Source organism: Pyrgilauda ruficollis, unplaced genomic scaffold (genome assembly GCF_017590135.1).
Source record: "Pyrgilauda ruficollis isolate IOZ18807 unplaced genomic scaffold, ASM1759013v1 scaffold65, whole genome shotgun sequence".
Classification (NCBI taxonomy): domain Eukaryota; kingdom Metazoa; phylum Chordata; class Aves; order Passeriformes; family Passeridae; genus Pyrgilauda; species Pyrgilauda ruficollis.
In genome coordinates this window covers 4,555,402-4,576,669 of record NW_024528266.1, presented here as the reverse complement: position 1 = coordinate 4,576,669, position 21,268 = coordinate 4,555,402, and the positions used below count along the sequence as shown (strand labels likewise).

Here is a 21,268-nt window from a genome sequence, read left to right as displayed (position 1 = left end):
TGCAACAGACGATGGAGATGCTCAAGCGCATCCAGAGAAGGGCAGTGGAGCTGGGGAAGGGTCTGGAGCACGAGTCCTCTGAGGAGCGGCTGAGGGAGCTGGGAGTGTTGAGCCTGAAGGAAGGGAGGTTTGGGGACACCTTATCCCTGTGTAGAAGCGCCTGACGGCGCGGTGTAGCCAGGTGGGGCTTGGCCTCTTGCCCCCAGTTACAAGCGACAAGAGAAAACAGCCTCAGTTTGCACCAGGGGAGCTTCACATGGCGTATTAGGAAAGAAAACCCTTCATGGGAAGGGTTCCCAGCCTTGGAACGGCTGCCCAGAGGCTCGGCATTCCCCACGCCTGAGGGTATTTAAAACACCGGCAGACGCGGCGGTGACGACAGCGTTTCATTCTCTGGCCGCTACCATCTAGTCGCTGCCGGCAGACGCGGGAGGAGGAAGGTATCTCGAGAGCTGCTCACCCGCCTGCTCCTGACCGTGCTTCCCTCGGCCACCCCCCCACACCTCCCCGCCAGCTCGTGCGAGTGGTGCGCTCCACGCACGGCGTGCGTCCTCGCGGGCCAATAGGGAGCGGCTGCGGGCGCAGTTCAAACTTCGGCGGCGGTTGGGGCGGGCGCTCTCGGTCCCGTCCCTTGTCCCGGTCCCGCTCCTCTTGGCCCGGTCCCGCTCCTCTTGTCCCGGTCCCGCTCCTCCTGTCCCGGTCGGACATGGCGGATGAGGGCGCCGTCACGGTGTGCGTGCGAGTGCGACCGCTCATCGCCAGGTGAGCCGCCGGGCTGGCGGCAGGGGAGGCTCCCCCCGCAGCCCTGGGTGCCGCCGTGCCCCGCCGCTGGGGCAGGGGGGCGGGCGGGCGGAGGGAAGCGGAGCGAGGGGCTGGCGAGAGCCGGGGTAAGGGGCCCGCGTTTTGGGAACAGAGTCCTCGCCCAATGAAGGTAACACGGTCTCTCTTCTTGTAGAGAAAATGCCTCAGGAGATAAAGTGCCCCTGCACTGGAGAAGTGAGAATAATACTGTTTCCGACGTGAGTGGTACCAAAATATTTAGTTACGGTAAGAATGTGAAAGCAATTGCTATATTTAAAGGCTTACGCGGAACTTTGCTACCGTAGTCTTGAACGTGTCGACTGTGGTGAATGCCCTGAGCTTCTTGAAATGTCCCCCAACCTTCCCAGCTTCGTAATGCCGAAGGGGTGTCATTGGGGCACGCAGGATTTCTGGTGCAGGCAGCACTGCGGTGTGCTTTTGAGGTCAGCTTCCTGATGGACCTTGCGTTCTCTGTTCTGGTTCATGCCGTGTGGCTTTGGAACACGGTTTTTTTATCTGAAATCCAGTTTCAAATGGACTAAACGAGGGCTAGTTCAGAGCATTTAGGGAGAGGGGTGCGGGAGAACAGAGTCCCAAAAGTGACTAGTGTGAATGTTGGATCCTCATAACCAACTGGCTCCCTTTGAGTCTTTTCTTACTGATACACTCTGCTTGGTAATATGAGCCACTACAAATAGTTTTCCCAAAATACAGGTTCAGTAAAAGCATGCACCAGACTAGGAGTTTAACAATTAATCTGTCTTGTCAGGCTTACCATCCTTGTGGATAAATTAGCCAAAACCTTTTAGGATTAAATGGGATGACTGTTTAACTGTGTTCATCATTCTTAGGTTTTTTTTTTTTACTATCATCTGTGCATTGTGTCTTTCTTGATTTTGTGTTTAATGTTTATTTTTAAACTAAATTTTAAAAGCTTGCATTAGTGGTGCTAAAATAATATTTATATTTGAATTAACCTGCAAATGATTGTACAAATTTACTGGATTTGAAGTCAACAATACTGAATGACAGTTTGTTTTCATGTGCTTTTTTTTTTTGTTTTAAGATCGTGTCTTTCACTCAAGTGACAACACTCAACAGTTGTATGATGGTGTAGCTGTTCCAATCATACAGTCAGCTGTGCGAGGCTATAATGGTAAGCTTTAAAACTGTGTTTAAATAACTTTTGGAATGTATTTCCGAGATAGTTGGTAAAACTTAACCATCTTTCTAGGCACAATTTTTGCTTACGGACAGACTGCTTCAGGGAAGACTTACACAATGATGGGGAATGAAGATTCCGTGGGCATTATCCCTAAGGCAATTCAACATGTGTTCAAAATTATTTGTGAGGTGAGCAATTCTATTAAATTGAAGTGACTGAAAAGACTACTAATACTTGTGATGGTTACATAAAAATTAGTTTTAGTATCAAGAGGCTTATGAAGGAAATTAACTTATATTGGACTAAATGTTGCAGTTCCTTTGCCAGCCTGGCAAAGATGAGCCAGGCTCATCTTTTGTTTTCAAACAAAAAGCTAATGGGACTCTATTAGTTAAAATCAAATCAGAACAAAACTGAGGAGGGTTCTGAGACATGGGGAGTGAAAGAATTAACTTTGAGTAGAAGCTTAACCTTCCAAATATGTTAAACTGACTACAAATGAAAACAGGTACTCGCTTGTTAATGTGGTAATGTGGAGGTTTGTGTTTATTCTACTGTTTTAAAAGTCTAAAAAATTAACAATTAAAGACTTGTTTTTAAGTGGGAAGAATATGATACTATATTTACGTATTTTAGGCTTACAAAAGATTTTCTAATTGCTCAATAGTAATAAAAGTAAGGAGAAAGTGTACATTAAAACAGTGATTTCCAAAACATGATTTGCAGAGTGCTTGGTTACCAGTGAAGTGAAATGGTCACTGCTCCTTTAAGGAGGTGCAGAGTACCCTTAGAGGGTTTATAGAAATAACTATATATAAAGGCAGGAAGTTTTTGCTGGAGTCCGTTGTGCAGCCTTTCCTTACCCCAACACTCTCTACCAAGGAGGCAGGGGAAGAAGCAGCAGCAAAGTAAATCCAAGCAAACAGAGGGAGGACAAGGCATACAGAGAGAAAAGAGCTTAAGCAGGAGGAAATTGCTTATGGAAATGGCATTTAAGTAGGGGAATTGTTGTCATGCTACTGTTATGCAGTTATCTTAATTTCATAAACTCTTAGAAGTGGTATACCATTAATGCAGATGGAACAAGGTGGGATAGAAGAAAAAATATTCTGTATTGTTAGATGCTAATGTACAGCAAGGATGAAGGGAAAGAAATCTGTGGAATAATATCCAAACCTTTATCTCCAATTTAAGAATACTTGTATTAAAAGATGTCCATCAGTTAGTCTGTTATTTGATTTTTTTTTTTTTCCTTTCAACATTAGATTCCAGAGAGAGAATTCCTGCTAAGGGTTTCATACATGGAAATCTACAATGAAACAATTACTGATTTGCTTTGTGATAATAGGAAAAAGAAGCCTCTGGGAATTCGTGAGGATGTTAATGTAAGTGGATGTTATGTATAAGTACTGTATCTGCTTGGAGTAAAAGAAGTTGGGAAAAAAAAATGCCTTCAGAAACATCCAGTGGAAAATTTCTGAGACAAACAGTGTAATTGTATCTTCAGCATTAGCAGAAGGACGCTTGATGTAGTTCAATAACAACAGTGTCTTTGGGTTTGCTATTGCTAATTCATCTTTCTAAATCTTTATAAAAATAGACTTAATCCTCAAGGTTTCCAGGATGATATGTTTTACTTAACTTTGACAGTAAAACCTCAAGAATTGTTTAGTTAAGCTCTATATGTTTCAAGTTTCTGACAGATATACAGAGTTACTTTGATATCATCTTCATATCAGCTAGCAAGTGATGTGCTACTGTGATCATAAAATAACCATGAGACTAGAACTATTCAGTAAGATGATCACTATAGGAAAAGAAATCTGTGTTAACACTATCTTCAATTTCTTTATATTAAGTTTTGTAGGAAATAATAAAAATTGTTGGTTTGAGTTTTGGGGTGGGTTTTCTTTTTTGTTCCCTTAAATGGTCATGGTTTTGGAACATAGGAAGAAGAGAAATTTACCACTTGTATGACTATGTCCATATAAGAGTTACTGAGAAATATACTCCTAAATTCCCTCAGAAAATTGACAAGAAGGATATTTCACTCAGCACTTCAGTTTTTAGGAAACCTTTTTAATCTGTTCCTTGATTCTTGTGCCCTTATGCCACAATTTTGGTCAAAGTCTAAACTTTACCTATCCCTTGTGTTTGGCGTAAAAAGACATTCAGCTGTTGAATAAATATCATAATAATTGCTGGTAATGTTAATTTTATGTATTGAAGCGTGTTTTGGAGTTCAGTAAAATTTATTACTGTGTTTATTCTGTAGAGGAATACGTATGTAGAAGATCTGATTGAAGAAGTGGTGGTTGCCCCAGAACAAGTTATGGAATGGATAAGAAAAGGAGAAAGTAAGTATTTGGACAATGTCAGCTGATGGCTTAAAAAAGTTGGTTAATCAGGTATATGTTGAACCATGGGGTATCCCTTTGGGTTTATATTCATAAACCAAAGTTTTTCAGAGAGTTTTCAAGCTGTGCTTTTTGTCTGTTTATCAGATTATAAGCACAAGTATTCTAATATTGTTTTTTGACAGGAAATCGCCATTATGGAGAAACAAAAATGAATGAACACAGCAGCCGTTCTCACACTATCTTCAGAATGGTAAAAACTGTTTCACTGCTGGGAGTGGTTTTATTGTTTTCAAAGTAACAAAAACTTCATAGCACTTCATTGCATTTCTAGATCATTGAAAGCAGAGAACGAAGTGACCCTGCAAATGCAAACTGTGATGGAGCAGTCATGGTTTCCCACTTGGTAAATGTCTGTTTTATACCTTCTTGGAGTACAGGTTAACTAGAGAATTTACTGTTACCGCTTGTTTGAGAGACTAATGGTACTTCATAATGACTTACAAGAGTTCTTTGTTGTTAACTCTGACAGATGTTGCTTAAGTATAGAGGGAGACTCCTGTGGCATTATCTAGAGCAGATGTTCCCACCAGAGGGAATTTAACATGAGAATTATTCATGCTGGATTGGGTAGTGTTATCACCTTCTAGGAGCATAAGGGACTATGTCAGAGTGCTCTTGCATTTTGTTAAATAAATCTTCCCTACAATTGTTTCTGACCACTGACAAGTCCAGTAAAATGGGTAACCTTAAGACTTATTTCCCTTATCCTCAAATTTAGTTCTTGTTAAAAGAATGTATGGCCTACATCTGCAATGGCCAAAAGATTCATTTTTTTTCAGAAGTAATCCCACTTAGCATCTCTGTGGTGGATTACTGGTATAGGAAATACCATAAACTGGGGGGAATACCACTGGACACCTCTATGGAAATGTTAAGGTTTCAGAAGCCTTTTCTAAGCCTTTTCTTGATTCTCAGAAAATGATCTGAAACAACTGCTGGTATGGAACCCATGTGAAACTATTTGAGCCTGCTAAAATCTGATGAGCACTCTTACTTAGAATTGGAAATAGCATTAAGTTAATCATGTGCATTGTGGAAAGAGCTTTCTGTTTTGGCTTCATGTGAAAAACCTCTGGGGTCTGAGTGTAAACACTGCTCATACAGTATCTCAACAAACTAATACCTACTTTTTGTGCTTACCATAACTTAGGGTATCCACTCTTCCTGCATCACCCACCTCTGCCCCATTTCAGTTCCAACTGACTTTAGAATAACCACGAGTAACAGGGGTGAGGGGAGCAGGATTTTGGCCCTTTTGGTCTGTTGCTGCTTGGTGGAGTTAGTACAGGATTTCACTCCTCTGAAGCAAAAATGTGAAAAAAGTGAGGGCTACTTGCTCATTATGAGATGCCATAATGTTCTAGTTGGCTTTTAAACAGGTTCAGAGTGAGGCTTTTCCTCTGGTAGTTCATTTATTTTCCTTATTTTTGGATTCAAGGTGACCCCCATAGCAGGGAGAAATGGTTAGAACTCCAATGATATTGGAAGGCTAATTAATTACTTTATTATACTATATTATTCTGTACTATGTTACACTATATTACACTACATCTAAACTGAAACTGCACAAGCACTCAACTCCACTGAACAGAATCTTGTGTCTGTCTCCTGACCGACAGCCTGGACACGCTCTTGGCCCTGACAGGCCAAGGAAACCAAACACCATCACTCTGGGTAAACAATCTCCATATTGCATTCTACTTTGGCAGAACACAAGAGCAGCAAATGAGATAATAATTGTTTTGATCTCTCTCCAAGGTTTCTCACTGCGATTCCCAGAAAATATCCTTGGGAAGTTGTGCCTCGGTTTTCTCTGTGAAGAGAAATGTGGCCACATTTACCTCCACAATGATAGGCAAGGAGAGACATACAGCCAGCTTAGGACAGGTTACTAGATCATCTCACCTAGCCTCTTTCCCATGAAAGATTCCTACAGCTGGGTTAGTAGTTAGCACTTCTGTATTGAGAAACTGTTATCTTTTTGTGACCGAGAGTAGAGGTTGTTGCACTGCGATTTTGAAACACTGTTTGGGGTGGAATAATAGAGTTCATATAAACTTACTCCATTCCCTTATGTACCTTTGAAAGTATTGTGTGTGCTAGCTATGCATTAATTCCAGTAATGATAGACCCTTTACTTTTTTCTTTTTTATTTAAGCTTTAGTTTATTAAATTCTTAGCAGAGATTTAGAATTACAAGGACTTAAAGTAAATTGCCTCAGAAGTAACCTGTGAAATATTTAATGCATTTTCAGAACTTGGTAGATCTGGCAGGCAGTGAAAGAGCTAGTCAAACAGGAGCTGAAGGTGAGTGTCAAATGAGGCTCCACTGACAATAACTTCTGTTAATTAACCCCTATGAGAAACTGTGATAGGAAATTATTTGATCCATGTGCTATTGTGTTATTTACTGTTTATAAATAAGGTCTTTTCCCCTTTGTAGGACAGGATCTAGTCAGGAAAATACTGTAAATGCTGTGAAGTGCAAACAATTAAGTAGTAATATGCCTTTTATAGAATTGCAGGCCCAGCAAAAATCCTGCACTGAGCTAATACAATGGAGATGACTCTGTGAAAGATGCACCTGTAATAACAAAATCAAAAGAAGCTTTTTAGGGACTTGTGTGTCAAGGTGAAGAGGGAATAGATGGCTCACTCTTTAGTTCAGAGGAAGCTTAGCTGTTAACAGTGACAGCATGAAGCTGCACAAAAGTGCCTTTGTCCAAAAAAAGTGATCTGAGAGGGACAAAAGAAATAGTCTTACAAAGAGTGACTAACTTAAAACTTGTATCTAAGACAGGTTTGATATATGTGTAAATGTGGGCATTTGCAAAATTTAAACAGGAAGCAAAATTCTAGTTCTTATGGCCTCAGATGCTTTCTATGTAAATGTTCTAAATGTCTATTTTTGACTACTGTTTTATTTCAAAACATTTTGACTGTCATAAAGGATTGAGTACTGCCTGCTGATGGGTCAGTAGTGCATTGTGGCACTTAAGGTTTAACTCTTGGTTAATAAATCCCTCTTGACTGAGCATAACATAACACAAAAGCTTGACAGGTTGAAAAAGTATCTTAATATTGTTTTAAATTAAAAATAATAACAATAAAATGTGTGGTACCTAGGTGTTCGACTGAAAGAAGGCTGCAATATAAATCGGAGCTTGTTTATTCTGGGTCAAGTTATCAAAAAACTTTGTGATGACCCTTCTGGGTAAGCAACTATTTGTATACCTGTTATAAGATAAGGCACTGCTAAACTAAGAAATTAAAATCCTTTCTTTATAATCTTATGTAGGTAGCTGTTTCACATAACCTATTACCTCTAGAAAACGTATTTACCATGTTAATGCAGAAATCTGACATTTTTTCTTGTTGTTGCTTCTTTTTTATTAGCTTCATAAATTACAGAGACAGCAAGCTGACTCGAATTCTGCAGAACTCCCTTGGAGGAAATGCTAAAACAGTTATTATTTGTACAATTACTCCTGTTTCTTTTGATGAGACACTCAGCACTCTTCAGGTAAAGCTTCTCACCTCTTCTCCAGCACTAGTTATTGTAGACAGGTTTGAGGGGTGAAAATGTAATCTACTGGATCTTTAATGACTTGAATCTTCTGAAGGGCTTCTGTAAACTCAGAATTGGAAACATTTTTTTGTACACAGCATCTTTTCCCAGTCATCTAGTGCTCGGTTGTCTACCTAGAGCTTTTTGGAAGTTGGAACAAAGCTCCTCTCACTTTGCAGGCGGGAAATAACCACTCTTACATCATTTGCCTTTTCCAAACCTAGTTAGAGAAGTCTTTGCCTAGCACAAGATGTTAGGCATTACAGGAATTGAACTGTTAATGAACAGTATATATTCTTTAGGTAGGATTGTCTCCCTTGATGATCTTTTGAGTTTTTATTACACAAAAGATAACTTGGGATACTCTTACTTAAATGTTATGCTTCATGTTTTAGGTATTAATATCAAGAAAGGAAAACTTCACCTTTTCCAAGCTTAGAATACATTAAAAATAAGCTAATTCAAATATTTGTGTCCTATTATATGTTGTTTTTTATCTAATAAACTCTCCCTTTAATTCTCTTGGGAAATATGGGACAAAATAAGTCTTTTTAGATATTTGTTCTTCAACTATTACCCATGAAAGACTATTCTTCCAGTTTGCCAATACAGCCAAAGGAATGAAGAATACACCGAAAGTCAATGAAGTTCTTGATGATGATGCCCTCCTGAAGAGATACCGCAAAGAAATTCTGGATTTGAAAAAGCAGCTGGAGGAAGTATGTAATAAACTCAAATAAATCAATCCTTAGTACTGATAGCTATTTGCAGACCAGCTGTTTTAAACCAAAAGCAGTTAAATTTGGATGGGTAGCTGAATTCTTTGAAGTGGTATTTGCCATTTTCTTTGAGAGAATATAAATTGAATAGGAGATGAATAGTCTAGAACAACTAATGATAGCATCTCTGTGTGCAGGCTAAGGTTGAATGAGATTAATTAGTAGGTTAACATAATTAAGAAATAGAAATTTGTGATGCCTTATAGCATACTTAAACTGATCCCAAAAAATCATAACAAATCATATAAGTAATGATCAAAACAAATTATATAAAAAATTAATCTAAGAAGTGATTGAATGACTCATAAAGATCCCAACTTCATATTATTTCCTCCCTTATTGATGTCTAACTTCAGTTTGAGTTGCATGAAGCTGCAACTGCATGAATATCACTGGCAAAATTTTGGTCATCTATAGGTGGAAGTTGCATTCAGAAAATGAACAGTAGTAACTTCTCACCAAACAATGTGGTCTGATGTTTTTCCTTCTCTAAAAATCTCTGGAGGTGTGGAAGAATCTTGCACGTCTTGTTAGACCACAGATAACAAAATGTAAAGCACAGGAAAATAACAATGCTGAACTTATTGTTCTAGTGCATTAAATCAAAGAATGCACATTTTTTTATTGCCAATTATAAATATCATTAGAGAATTTTTAGAAAAATGATTTCTTCTTTTTAATGATAATGAATTTGCAACGTGAACTTGGGAGTATGTTTCGTATCTTCTGTGATAGCAGGTAGTGAGTTGTATTTGGAAGAATGATCTTTTTATACATAGAAAAATCTGGGACTGTACTGTTTCTGGGAGTTTTGACCACTTTAAATACTAAGTCTGCAGTCAAAATGTAGACTAAACTGTCAGTTTCTTTCTTAAGGATTAAAGATTTCTCTTCCAGACTTAAAGGAGTATATGTGTGTAGCTGGTTTTTTTAAGTATCAGTAATTGTGTATCTTCTGTAGGAGTGGTTTCTGCTCTTAAGATGTCAGTGTGATTACCATTCTCTTCTTGGAAGGTGTCTTCAAAAACTCAGATTCATGCAATGGAAAAGGATCAACTGGCCCAGCTGTTGGAAGAAAAAAATTCCCTTCAAAAAGTACAGGAGGACAGGATACGAAACTTAACTGAGATGCTGGTGACTTCTGCTTCCTTTGCCTCAAAACAGAATGTTAAAGTAAGCACCTGTTCAGATCTTACCTGATTACTCTGAAATGCTTTGCAAAAGGTAACACTACATACATAGGTTTATATTGATAATGAAGAGTAAGTATGATGGGCAATTTTCATTCTTTTTTTCATATTTTTAAAGGGCTAACTTTTAAATTAACTGCTGTCAGTTCAGTGTTGCCTTGTGGTGAACAGACTGCAGGGACTTTTTTGCTTTCCAACTAATTTTGAGGAAACTGCAAGATACTGTCAAGTTAACTGGGGATACAGGTACTGATACAGAACTAGCTTGAGGCAACATTTACTCTCTGCCTAGTGGTTTGGTTTTATCACTTTTTCTATAAATACTTTTTTCAAGGCCAAGAGAAGAAGAAGAGTTACTTGGGCTCCTGGTAAAATAAACCAGGCAAATGTGAGCTTTTTTGAAGACTTTGAAAATGCAATGCCGACTGAAACAAAAAAAATGAAGTTGTCTCTGCCAGCGGTACCAGATGTGGAGGATTGTAAGTAACTAGATGGTCTTTGAGGTCCTTTCCAACCCAGACCGTTCTATTTCATTTTCTGTGAAATTCCCAGTAAATAACTTGGCAAGCATTGCTTTACATTTCCCAAAGGGAATAAGTGGATCCTTTGATAGCACAAATTAAAAAACACATTAACAAGACTCCAAGGGTTGATGTTCACACTTTTCAATGAAAAGTCCTCTACTACCCCACCTTCCCTTGATATTGAGCTTTCAATTCTTTGAACCAAAGGGGAGAGCTGTGAGGTAAATGGCAGGTTCTATGAACACTTGCCATGCAGCCTACCCACACCCCCTAGTTTTTTGGGAAAGTGTTCTTTAACACAGACTGTCCGTATCAACCCACATTCTTTCCCCAAAAAATGCAGAGGTGTGTGTGTAAAATCCCCAATTCCTCAAAAAGAATAGGAAGTCATTACTGAAAGATAAGATTGAGATAGAGAAATTCAAGGATTCATAAGGAGTGAACTGCAAGTAGGAAAAGAAATTTTCTAAGGAAATTGAACTGAAGAGGACAATTTAGCAAGTATTGTTGCTGAATTACATCTTATATCCTTATTACCTCTCCTGTCAAACATATATTTGCTTGTAAGTGGATTATTCTGGGGTTTTTTTTTTTCTGTATGTGGGTGGGTCCTTTTTTTTCCCTTACGTCTTGCAGGTTACTGTTGAGTGGTTCTTTCCTTGACACTCAAACTTCTCCTAGTCTGTACTTAAGCATATATTCTGCATTTCATTTAGGCTTCATAAACTTGTGATAAGATGGTCAACATAACTATAGGGATTGGACTTCAGTGGTGTTCTCTTTCATAACAAAATCATGAGAGTCAGAAGTCTTATTCAGTGTGCTGTGTTTTTGCCATTGAATGAGTGTTTCTAATGTGGTAAAATTATTTTATGAGAGAATTTTTGATGCTCAGTTTAAAATCTATTGGTACTTGTGTTAATACACCTTTCTTTTCAGCTACCTTAGAGAATTCTGGGTATGACAGCCATTGCCTGATGGTTCCTGATCAAATTTCAGAAGCAGAATGGATTGCTGGTCCCAGCATGAATTGGGTAACATCATAATCTGTTTTGGCTTTCTGATACTGCACATATGCATAATATGCTTCTCAGTAAGATCAGCCTTACTCTTCTGTAGAACACCAGTGTTCTGTGTCTGTAGAATTATTAAAACTGGTTAGAAAGTCTCTTGGACACCTCTGTGAAGCTGTGGTATGGTTCTGTGCTTCTGTGGGTTTGTACAAATGATTCAGTCAACTTTGGTCTTTAAACAAGATTAGCTGTGTGAAAAGACAAGCAACAAGGAATATAATACTCCACTTGCTCGATGTTGTAGATCTGCTAACTGAGAGTGTTTCTTTTTCTAGACCCAGAAAGACTTTGAAGAATCTGTGCAACTCTGTGAAGCATTAGCACTAGAAAAGGTAGGTCTATTCTGAATTTTCTAGAAATAAGGCTGACATTGCAGCAACAGTTCTAAAGTTTCTTGTGCTACTTCTTCAGGATATTGCTGTAAATGAGGTCAACGTCCTGCAAGCTAACTTTGATAACCTAGTGCTGGAAAATGAGCAGTTGAAATCAGAAATAAATGAACTGAAAGAGAGACTGAAGGAAAAAACAGAAATAGATGAATTTGAAGCACTGGAAAAGCAAACACAAAAAGATCATGAGGTATGCTGGATTGAAATGAATAAATTCTCTATGCTCAAATACTTTCTGGAGTTTATTCAGTCTACATAGCCTTGAATGTTGATTCACAAACAGATGGTGTTATGAGTACTTTCAGCAACAGAATGAATGAACCCAGGATTTAAACTGGATTTACTCGGAGTGTAAAATTCAGACAAATTTTTGGAGAGTTACATACTGAAGCCTGGTTAAATATGTATTTGTGTATATATGTATTGATATGTTATTTTTATAAATCTGTGATCTGAATTTCACTCTAGACTTCAGTGTGGCAGTTGTTTTGCTGCTTAAATACATTTTAGAACTGTTTTGAAGTTCAAGTATGGTTGCTAAATCATATTTCCTGTATTTCTTGTGTGAAACATCTTGTCTTAAATTCCAAGATAGCTCATTTTGGTAACCCGTGAACTACATGAGCATTAATTTTTAACATATTATTTAGCTTAGTCATGAGATTATTTTAAAATAATAGTAAGAATAGTAATAGTAAAATTAAAATATTGTATTTTGTGCCAGGAAGTCACAAAAATGTGAAGTTATCTACTGGATAACTTGGAATATAGGAAATGCTGACTTTCAGTACTCTTCACTCTTTGTCTGGTTACTGGAGATGTTCCTTGTTTATCCAAAAGTTTATGCTCTGATTCTGTAGTCTAAATTACTTACTACTTGTATTAGGTTCTACCTGCCTAAAGGCTGGTAATAAGTTATGGCTGTGAAATAAGTTATAGCAAAAAGAACCCCAAAAAAGACCAGTAAATTGAGGTCTTGAGACAGGGATGTATGTTCCATTTCTTTCCTGATAGCTTTTCTGGACATTACTTGTGCACATTAGTCTGTGTAATATCTTCTGATCATGACACTAATGTTGAAGTTTTTTACATCCTTTTGCGTTTTTATTTCAGGTGACAATTTAACTATGTCACTGCTTATTTGCATTGTGTTCCGTACAATGATTTATGGATCTTAAGGAAATTTGCTCTCTAAAATATTACCATTTAGCTTGTATTTAATATTCTTTTTAGAAGACCCTTTGTGTGCTAGACTGAATGTGCTATCTTCCTTAGCTAATGTTTAATAAATCCTATGTTAGTTTTCCCTGCAAAGTTTTTGGGTATCTAATAACAGATGTAATTTCTAAAGTAGCTTCCATTGCAAGAATTGCTTTTTGAATTATTTGTTTTTAGATATCTGAAGGCAGTCCATAAAATGTAAGCATTTATTGATACCCATGCAGTAGATTACTTAGAGCAATACTGAAAGGTCACATGCTTCACCAAATAAATTAGATTAAATATATCAGTTTATACAGGTAAACTACATAGGAATACTCACAGGATGGTGCTTGTTTTAAAGCTTTTCACTAATATTAAATTTTCAGATTGCATTTTCTTACCTTTGCTTGTGACTATACATAAGTACTTGCAGATGAATGCTTATTGTAAAACTTTTCTAACGAAGACCAAGAGAAAGAAAAGGAAAAAGCTCCTATCTGGTCTTCTACTTGTGACTTCTTTCAGACAATGCCGCTGAATGTGTTCATGGCTTGTTTTACTTCCATTTTGGCACCTTCTCATTCCTGTCAGTGAATAGATTAAATCATAAATATCTGCACTGTGTCATAAAAAGCTGCTAAACATGACTGGAATTTGAAGTATCGTATCTGTACAATTTCTGCATTAATTGCTTTGATCACATTGCTCTTGCTTGTCAAACTATTGCAGATTAAATTGTATTTGAATCCTTCTTAATTACTGGGGAGCTAAAACAGAGCTTTGCATCTCACGTGTCCATTTTGAATGAATATCTAGCATCTTGCTTTGTAGCAGTTTAAGTAAATGTGTGAGTATATACTAATAAAAAAGAAAACACAAGATAGACCTGGCTTGTTTTCATGGAGTTGGCAACTAAAACTACTGGTGTGGGTGCTTTCTAACATCCTCTGCAATTTTGCTTTAATTTGCTCCACAGATTCAACTAATGCATGAAATTACCAACTTAAAGAATCTAATTTCAAATGCTGAAGTGTACAATGAGGAACTTGAGGTGAGCCTCTCAATGATTTTACAGGTAGTAAGTCTTGTATGAAATGTGCTTGGTTTGTTTAGCTTCAAATACCATATCTGCTGAGGACAATAACTGGACATCATTGTGCTCAGGTTAATCTTATCAGCTATGACGAGGCTATGTCTAAGAACCAGAACCATGAATGCTTTCTGTGTAAGTTTTGATAAATTCTGACCTGAAAAACCAAACTGAACACTCAAATCTTCTTTCCCCCTTTTTCCCCTCCAACTTTTAGGCAGAAATAAATTCCAAACTGGAACAGCTGAAAGAGAAAGAGAACAAAATAAAAATATTACAGAATCGTGTGGAAGAACTACAAAAAGCAGAAGTAGAAAGAAAAGAGACATCTTTTGCACTGGTAAACTTGAGTTTTCTACTGGGTTGAGAGATTACTTTGTTTTTCTGAGTTGGATTAAATTTAGGTATAGCCTTGGTATGATTAACATCTGCTGCCCTACAGGTCTTGGGAAATTTTGTTTTACAAAGTTTAAAGTGTTAATTACTACATATACAGCAAGTATCTCGGGAAGTGAAGCTATGAGAAATTGTGCTGTTTATCCCATCTCTCAAACAACCTGCTACTCTTCCTCTTAAAGTAAACTTCGTGTGCTTTCTAAGCCTGCACTTAGATTTTAAACACATTAAAATGAACACATTTACTTTATTATTGTTTTTTGCTTCTTTGAGTGTTGTCTTTTTCAGGGAGATTGTGATAAACTAACTGAAGAAATTCAGCAGCTGAATAAGTCCCTCTTAGACAGTGAAGCCATAGCCTTGGATGCCAAAAAGGAATCTGCTTTTCTCAGAAGTGAAAATCTGGAGCTGAAGGAGAAGATGGCAAGTACTTGTTGAACTGCATTTATAGCTGCACCTAATGCTAAAAAGGGCCTGTCTGCTTCCAGGCTTGTGAAGAAGGCCATCAGTGTGGTGGAACACTTGTCATTAGCTTTCTCCAAATACTCTTAAGTAATACTTTTATTATGCAATTTGTAGAAAATGGGTCCTCAGGAAAGAGAGAGAACGAAAGTCAAGGCTTTTTCCGTAGGAGTGGGTGTTTAGGTTTACCAGGAGGGAGAGAAAGAGATCAAAGAAGCAGTCTAGTGCATTACTGGGACATAAGACTTCAGACCTAATTTCGTCAGAGAACAAAGGAGAATGAGATGTGGACTCAGAAGTGGGATGGAGCTTACTTTGAGATTTCAAAGAATAAAGACAAAATAGTAGTAGCAGTTATGGCCCTGAACTATAAGGCATGTTTTGTTAGAGGACTGACAGGAATACAGTTGTTAAGTTGTGCCTTATTCTGCCATATTTATCAAGGTCAAAGCTGGTCAGAGTGACAACAGAAAATGTACCAGATGCATTATTTAAATGTCAAGTACATAGACTTTTACTCTGTGTGTGTTGTATGTTGTTTTGTTTTCCTGAAGAATGAACTCTTAAATAACCACAAGCAAATGCAAAAGGATGTCCAGTTATATCAAAGCCAAATAGAAGTGGGAAAAGCCAGTTACCGGCAAATGCAAGCTGACTTGCAGAGAGAGCTGCAGTCTTTATTTCAAGAAAACACAAGACTAACTTCACTGATGGAGGGTAAAGTTCCAAAAGGTACTGTTCCAGCTGGTGCCTTTTCCCTGCTCCTTCTCTCCTCCCTTTTCCCTGTAATGGTGGGAGGATAGCCAAGGCTTTGGCTCTTGTCTTCCTCAATATATGGAGACTCTGGTCAGTATAAAGCAACCAGAGTATCTGGTATTGCTGGCATGGAGTAACTACTTGAGCACTTCCTTGAACGTTCTGGAAAATTGCAGCTAGCAAAATATTTTGCGTTTTGCACAGTCAAGTGGATTAAGATTGTTGGAGAGAACCTAAAATAAACTGGATATCAACCTAAGCAGTGCTGACAGAATTCACACCAGGAGCTTAGTCTTTTAATTGTTGGCAACAGTAAAATGTACTTTTCAGGAATTACGAAAATATGACATCCAGAATGCATAATAAATCTTCTGCTTAATTTACAATATGTTTTTTAACATTTGCTAAATAGTTTAAACTTCATTTTCTAGATTTGCTTTCTCAGGTGGAGCTGGAAAAAAAGGCAGCTGACTTAAAAGGAGAACTAGAAAATGCTTTGAAAGAGAATGCACTTCTACAGAAACAAGTAAATGAGCTATCAGAATTTCAATCTCTACCAAATACTGTTGAAATGCAAAAGAAAGAGGTAAAAAAAAAAATCTAACCTTTTTTCTTGGTTTTGTATTGTACTTCACTGGTAATGTACTAATGGAGGCCTATTGGATATGAAGCTTTAAAGGCCAATTTAAAGGCTTTTAAATGAGTCAACCTGAAATTTTACAGTTAAGTTTGTTAAATTGTTGCTTCTCAGATATTTAATATTTGTACCTAGGAATAAGTTTGTTTAGTTTAATATGTTTAGTCACTGACTACTATAATTGTGTTGTTTTCTAGTCCAGCCTTTGCATGTCTATTTGCTGTGGTCACCACTGACTACTGAATGTATAAATATAATGGGGTTTGATCCTGGGCACTACTTTAGAAGTGACTTTTTTGTGTAACTGAGCACAGAGAAAATCTCAAGATCTCTTAGCAGAAATTCTGCTTGAGAAGTTAGAGATTTACCTTGCAAATTCTGGAAAACTTGTTAGGAAACTTTATTTCCTAGTAGGTAAGGGATTAGTAGACCAGGTATGCTGTAAATGTTTTAAAGGGTTTGTTTGCAAATAGTTGCTAGCTTTCTTTGTTCTAAGAACCATTTGCTACTAAGTATGTGCAGTAAAAATTATTCAGGGCAAGTAATCTACAAACTCATTAATGCTTCGCAAAAAGTTTCTCCAAGGGTTTACTTCCACTAATCAACAAAATGTAATTAGATATTAACAACTTCATCTCTGTGTTGATGCCTTAAGTTTTTAGCTTCCATATTTTTCAGATTCTGTAATGCATTAGTGCATAACTCTGAACTCCATATGAAATACTAGTTAGCTTTCTTCACATTTTGTTTGGACTGAGTAGTCCTCCTGGGCCTAGGAACCAAGGTCACACCATTTGCCTCAGGCCCTGTGAACAGCAAGGAGGGGGAGGAGGGGTGGGGGGGGGGGGAAGCAAACTGGGGGACTGTGACTTTTACCTTTTTACCTGAAGCTATAGCTGGACAATTAACCTCTAATATGCAAAGGGGGGGGGGGGGGGGGGGGGGGGCGGGGAGGAAGCAAACTGGGGGACTGTGACTTTTACCTGAAGCTATAGTTGGACAATTAACCTCTAATATGCAAAGAGACCAAGCTTTTATGTGTCTGAGAAAACATGTGACTGTTGTCAGTCTTGGGTGTAGTCTCTGGCAGGCTTTTGCACTGCCCACGGCGTATCCTTTGAAGGCCTTTAATAAATACCTACTTTATTCTCTAACTCTGTCTTACCTCTGGTCTAGGAAGACAGTCCAAGGGATCAGTGTTATGAAGAAAGTATTGATAAATGTAAAAATTCAGTTTAGGAGTCCAGTCTTAGTTCAAGCATAGGAAGTAGGAAGTACTGAAGAACATCTAAAGAGTTAGAAGAGATTTTGGGACTTGAGAATCCTTGTCTTTTAAAGATGCTTTGCTAGACAGTTCCCTCCCAACAGAGCAAAACTCAATGTATTGTGTATGTTTGCCTCTGCTTCATCTCCTATATCTTCACACGTACCTGTTTATTATATAGTTCTGACAAATACTGATTTAGAAAGCACTATATAGTAATATTGTTTTTCTGCTGGCAGATTCTTGAAAAATGTGAGGAGTTAAGCTTATTAAAATTGGAAAATGAAAAGCTGCTTTCTGAAGTAGCTGATAATGAAATGAGACTTAAGCATATGTCAGAAGAAATTGAGAAATCAAAAGACAATCTCACAGATGTACAACTGAAATACGCAAAGTCTGATGAGGAATATGTAGCACTTAAACAGCTCCATGAAGAAATAGAACAAAAATACAGAGCTGCAACAGAAACCAATGAACAAATGAAGCTCCAAATAGAATGCCTGTCTAAAGAAGCACAAGAGTCTAAAACAGTTTTGGATGAAGTGAAATTAGAGGTCAGTGTCAGCTTGCTCCTTTTTACATATGAGACTTGAAAAACAGTTTGATGTGTATGTTTTAGTAAGACTTTCTCTGCTAAGGAACCATCACAGGAAGGTTATAAATGCTTATTTATTGTGGGCAAGAGTATAAGCAGTGACTTACAGAGAAATTATGACCTTGCTTGCTAGCATCTTTCTTCCTTTCTAAGCTCATAAAAGAATCTGTGAGAACATGTATATATAATGGAGATCTGCATTACAATGACAGTGTCTGTCCTTTTCCTTTGCAAACTAAAGCTCTCTAGCAAAATGAAAGAACTGGAAGAGAGAGAAGCAGAGCAAAATCAACTCCTTGAGCTAAGAGAAAATCTTGTTCAGACTCAGCAGAAGTTAAATGAACTGGAGCAATTAAAAGAGGAGGAAGAAAGGCTTAGTGAAGTGAGACTGGAGGCCAAAGATTTGGAGGTCCAGGCAATCTTGCAGCAGCTTACAGAATGTCGGGAAGAAATAAAAACTCTAACCCAGGAAAGAGATGACCTGAAGCAAAAAGGGGAGTTTCTTCAAGCTGAGACAGAGCAACTCAGAGAGGATATAAAGGACACGGTTTCAATGGTAGGAGGAAGACTTATAAACAGTATTAAAATATTTCAGAGAATATAGGAATAGAAGTTTGTGTGGTTGTTTTTAATTAAGGAATGCTTACTAATATTACAAAATACATGTTTTCTTTGTGGATTTTCTCTCTTGTATTCTAAAGAACATCATGTCACATGAAGATCTGAGAAATACACAAAACTCTCTGAAGGAATCCCAGAAAACTGTCAAGAAGTTGGAAAAAAGTATTTCTGAAAAAGAATCTCAGATTTTGAGTGTTGAAGAGGCACTAGGGAAAACCATTAAAGAACTCCAAATACGGGTAAAACCTTATGCAATAATTAAAACAAGCCCAGTTAATCTGCTTGTAATCTATTCTGCATGTCCTTAAAAATTTTCTAGGCTCTTGATGGCAAGTGGGCAGGAAAAGAGTACTGTCTAATCCAAGTCTTGACCAGCTGCTGCTATTTCTGTAGAGCTTCAAGATGTAATCTAGAGTGGAATGAACCTTTGCTTAACTTGTGTGCCCCATGGTTGTGGATTTGAGTGGTGGCATTGGATGGAAAATGGAAAAGGAGATGAGGGTTACTTAAGTGTAGAAATGAGGCTGATTTATATTTAAAATAGAAATATCATGATTTATAACAGTCCCAGAGAAGTGTAACACATGATTGTCAATGGCATGTCAGATCCCAATATATCACAGATGCCTGTTATAAGCACTGTAGGAGAATGAATCAAACAAAATATGGCATTTTAATTTTATACTGGATTAATGAAAATGCTGTCTTTGCATATTTTTTAACAGATCTCAGAAATGACAGAAGAAATGAAAATCATCACTTCAGAGAGAGATCAGCTTGCTGAGGAAAAATCAGGAACTAATAGCTGTAGAGAAAATGATCAGCTTCAGGTGCAAAAGGAACAAATCGTTTTCCTTACTCAAGAGAACTGTTCATTGCAGGAGAAGCTGGACAGTTTACTTGTGCAAACAGAGGAGTCTGGGGAAGGAACTTTGGTAATTATGCTGAAGCTGTAATGGGAAGCTTGCTTATTTAAACTTGTACTTAAGTGAAATAATTGCAAAACACACTGAAAGAAAAGGGTCGTGGTACTTGACTGTACCTCATTAAGCTCCAAGTTGATAATGGTTTGCTTGAGATAGAGGCCACCCATATTATTTATATAAATAAATACATATATATATATGGACATCTACTGGGAGAATGACTATAAATAGAGTAATAACATGATACAGGATAGTAATGATGTGTACTAATCTGCACAGGAATGTTCTATAATTAGGCAGATGACTATAAAAATGCCTGATCTGAAATGGGTGGTTTGGCTCTTCTAGAACATAGGTAGAACTGACTTTTTCCGGGCACTGCAAGGGGCATTGCAAACCACACTTCTTGTAATTGGATATGCTGGCTACACTTCTCTGTGTGTGCTTTTATAGCAGTACCTCCAATTGTTGTACATAATCAACTTGTCAAAGGTGTCAGACAAGTTTTTCCTGAAGCTGCTTCCTGAATGTCTTTATTTGAATCTCTTACAAAACAGGTACCACAGATTCAAGGACAATCTATGGAGCAAGAGTTATTTCTTCTGCGAGAAGAGCTGAGCCAGGCACAACAGAAATTGCATGAAATGGAGGAAGCAAAGGCCAGTGAATATCAAGGGGAATCTGCAAAAATGGAGAGAACAGATGTTATTCCAGAACCACATGACTCCCAGGAAGTCAGTGCCCAGACAGAAGGAGATGGTGATGATTTCAAAATGCAACTGGAAAATCTCCGGAATGAGAGAGACCAGCTAAGAGAAACGCTACAGGAGATGATTAGCAAGGTAATAAAAGTAGTTCTCTTTCCCTAGGAGAAGCTCTAGTAGATGGGTCTTAGCTTTTGCAAGTGTTGTCCAGGTGTTAATGTACTTTAATTGTGTCCAAAGAACGCAGAGATGCAGGAGGAGTTGAGATGTACTTGTGAATCTCTTGGACAACATCAGGAGAAGATTGTGGAGCTGACAGGAAGTATTTCAGAGAAGGAAAACCAGCTCTTGAGGGCGCAAGAGGAATTGAAGGAAAAAACTGATGAACTGCAGCAGAAGGTCAGAAGCAGTTTTGTCAAGGAAATTGCAGTTTCTCTGGGTTTGTTAGTTCACGTCTACTGCAAACTTTGCTTTGTAGAGCTCCAGTAGATGTACTAAAGAAACCCACTATTTATAACTAAATATGTCATGGTGCTTAATGAATATTATTTAGAATCAAAAATGCGATTTGACTTCTGCACATTTGCCCAGTTGTAAAATTTTATGTATTCTGACAATATAATTTTGAAGATCCTTGAGCGAATTTAGGAGAACTTAGCTCATTCTTTAATTCATTACACTATTAATAAATTTGTTCTCTACTTG

The 21,268-nt window shown here is 37.7% G+C and overlaps 1 protein-coding gene across 1 annotated transcript in view; it reads left to right on the top strand.

Moving 5' to 3' along the window:
- Positions 1-663: 663 nt before the first annotated feature.
- CENPE (centromere protein E) overlaps positions 664-21,268 on the top strand; it is a 38,997-nt gene continuing 18,392 nt past the window's right edge. Inside the window, exons 1-25 of the mRNA XM_041484242.1 lie at positions 664-762; positions 956-1,047; positions 1,868-1,957; positions 2,036-2,154; positions 3,232-3,351; positions 4,242-4,323; positions 4,509-4,576; positions 4,658-4,729; positions 6,642-6,693; positions 7,513-7,600; positions 7,783-7,909; positions 8,554-8,673; positions 9,748-9,906; positions 10,258-10,402; positions 11,387-11,481; positions 11,796-11,852; positions 11,932-12,099; positions 14,089-14,163; positions 14,420-14,542; positions 14,887-15,021; positions 15,615-15,792; positions 16,248-16,402; positions 17,957-18,271; positions 18,554-18,868; positions 19,014-19,172. Coding sequence (XP_041340176.1) covers positions 707-762; positions 956-1,047; positions 1,868-1,957; positions 2,036-2,154; positions 3,232-3,351; positions 4,242-4,323; positions 4,509-4,576; positions 4,658-4,729; positions 6,642-6,693; positions 7,513-7,600; positions 7,783-7,909; positions 8,554-8,673; positions 9,748-9,906; positions 10,258-10,402; positions 11,387-11,481; positions 11,796-11,852; positions 11,932-12,099; positions 14,089-14,163; positions 14,420-14,542; positions 14,887-15,021; positions 15,615-15,792; positions 16,248-16,402; positions 17,957-18,271; positions 18,554-18,868; positions 19,014-19,172 — 3,165 coding nt within the window. The 5' untranslated portion in view covers positions 664-706. The remainder of the gene's footprint in view (positions 763-955; positions 1,048-1,867; positions 1,958-2,035; positions 2,155-3,231; positions 3,352-4,241; positions 4,324-4,508; positions 4,577-4,657; positions 4,730-6,641; positions 6,694-7,512; positions 7,601-7,782; positions 7,910-8,553; positions 8,674-9,747; positions 9,907-10,257; positions 10,403-11,386; positions 11,482-11,795; positions 11,853-11,931; positions 12,100-14,088; positions 14,164-14,419; positions 14,543-14,886; positions 15,022-15,614; positions 15,793-16,247; positions 16,403-17,956; positions 18,272-18,553; positions 18,869-19,013; positions 19,173-21,268) is intronic.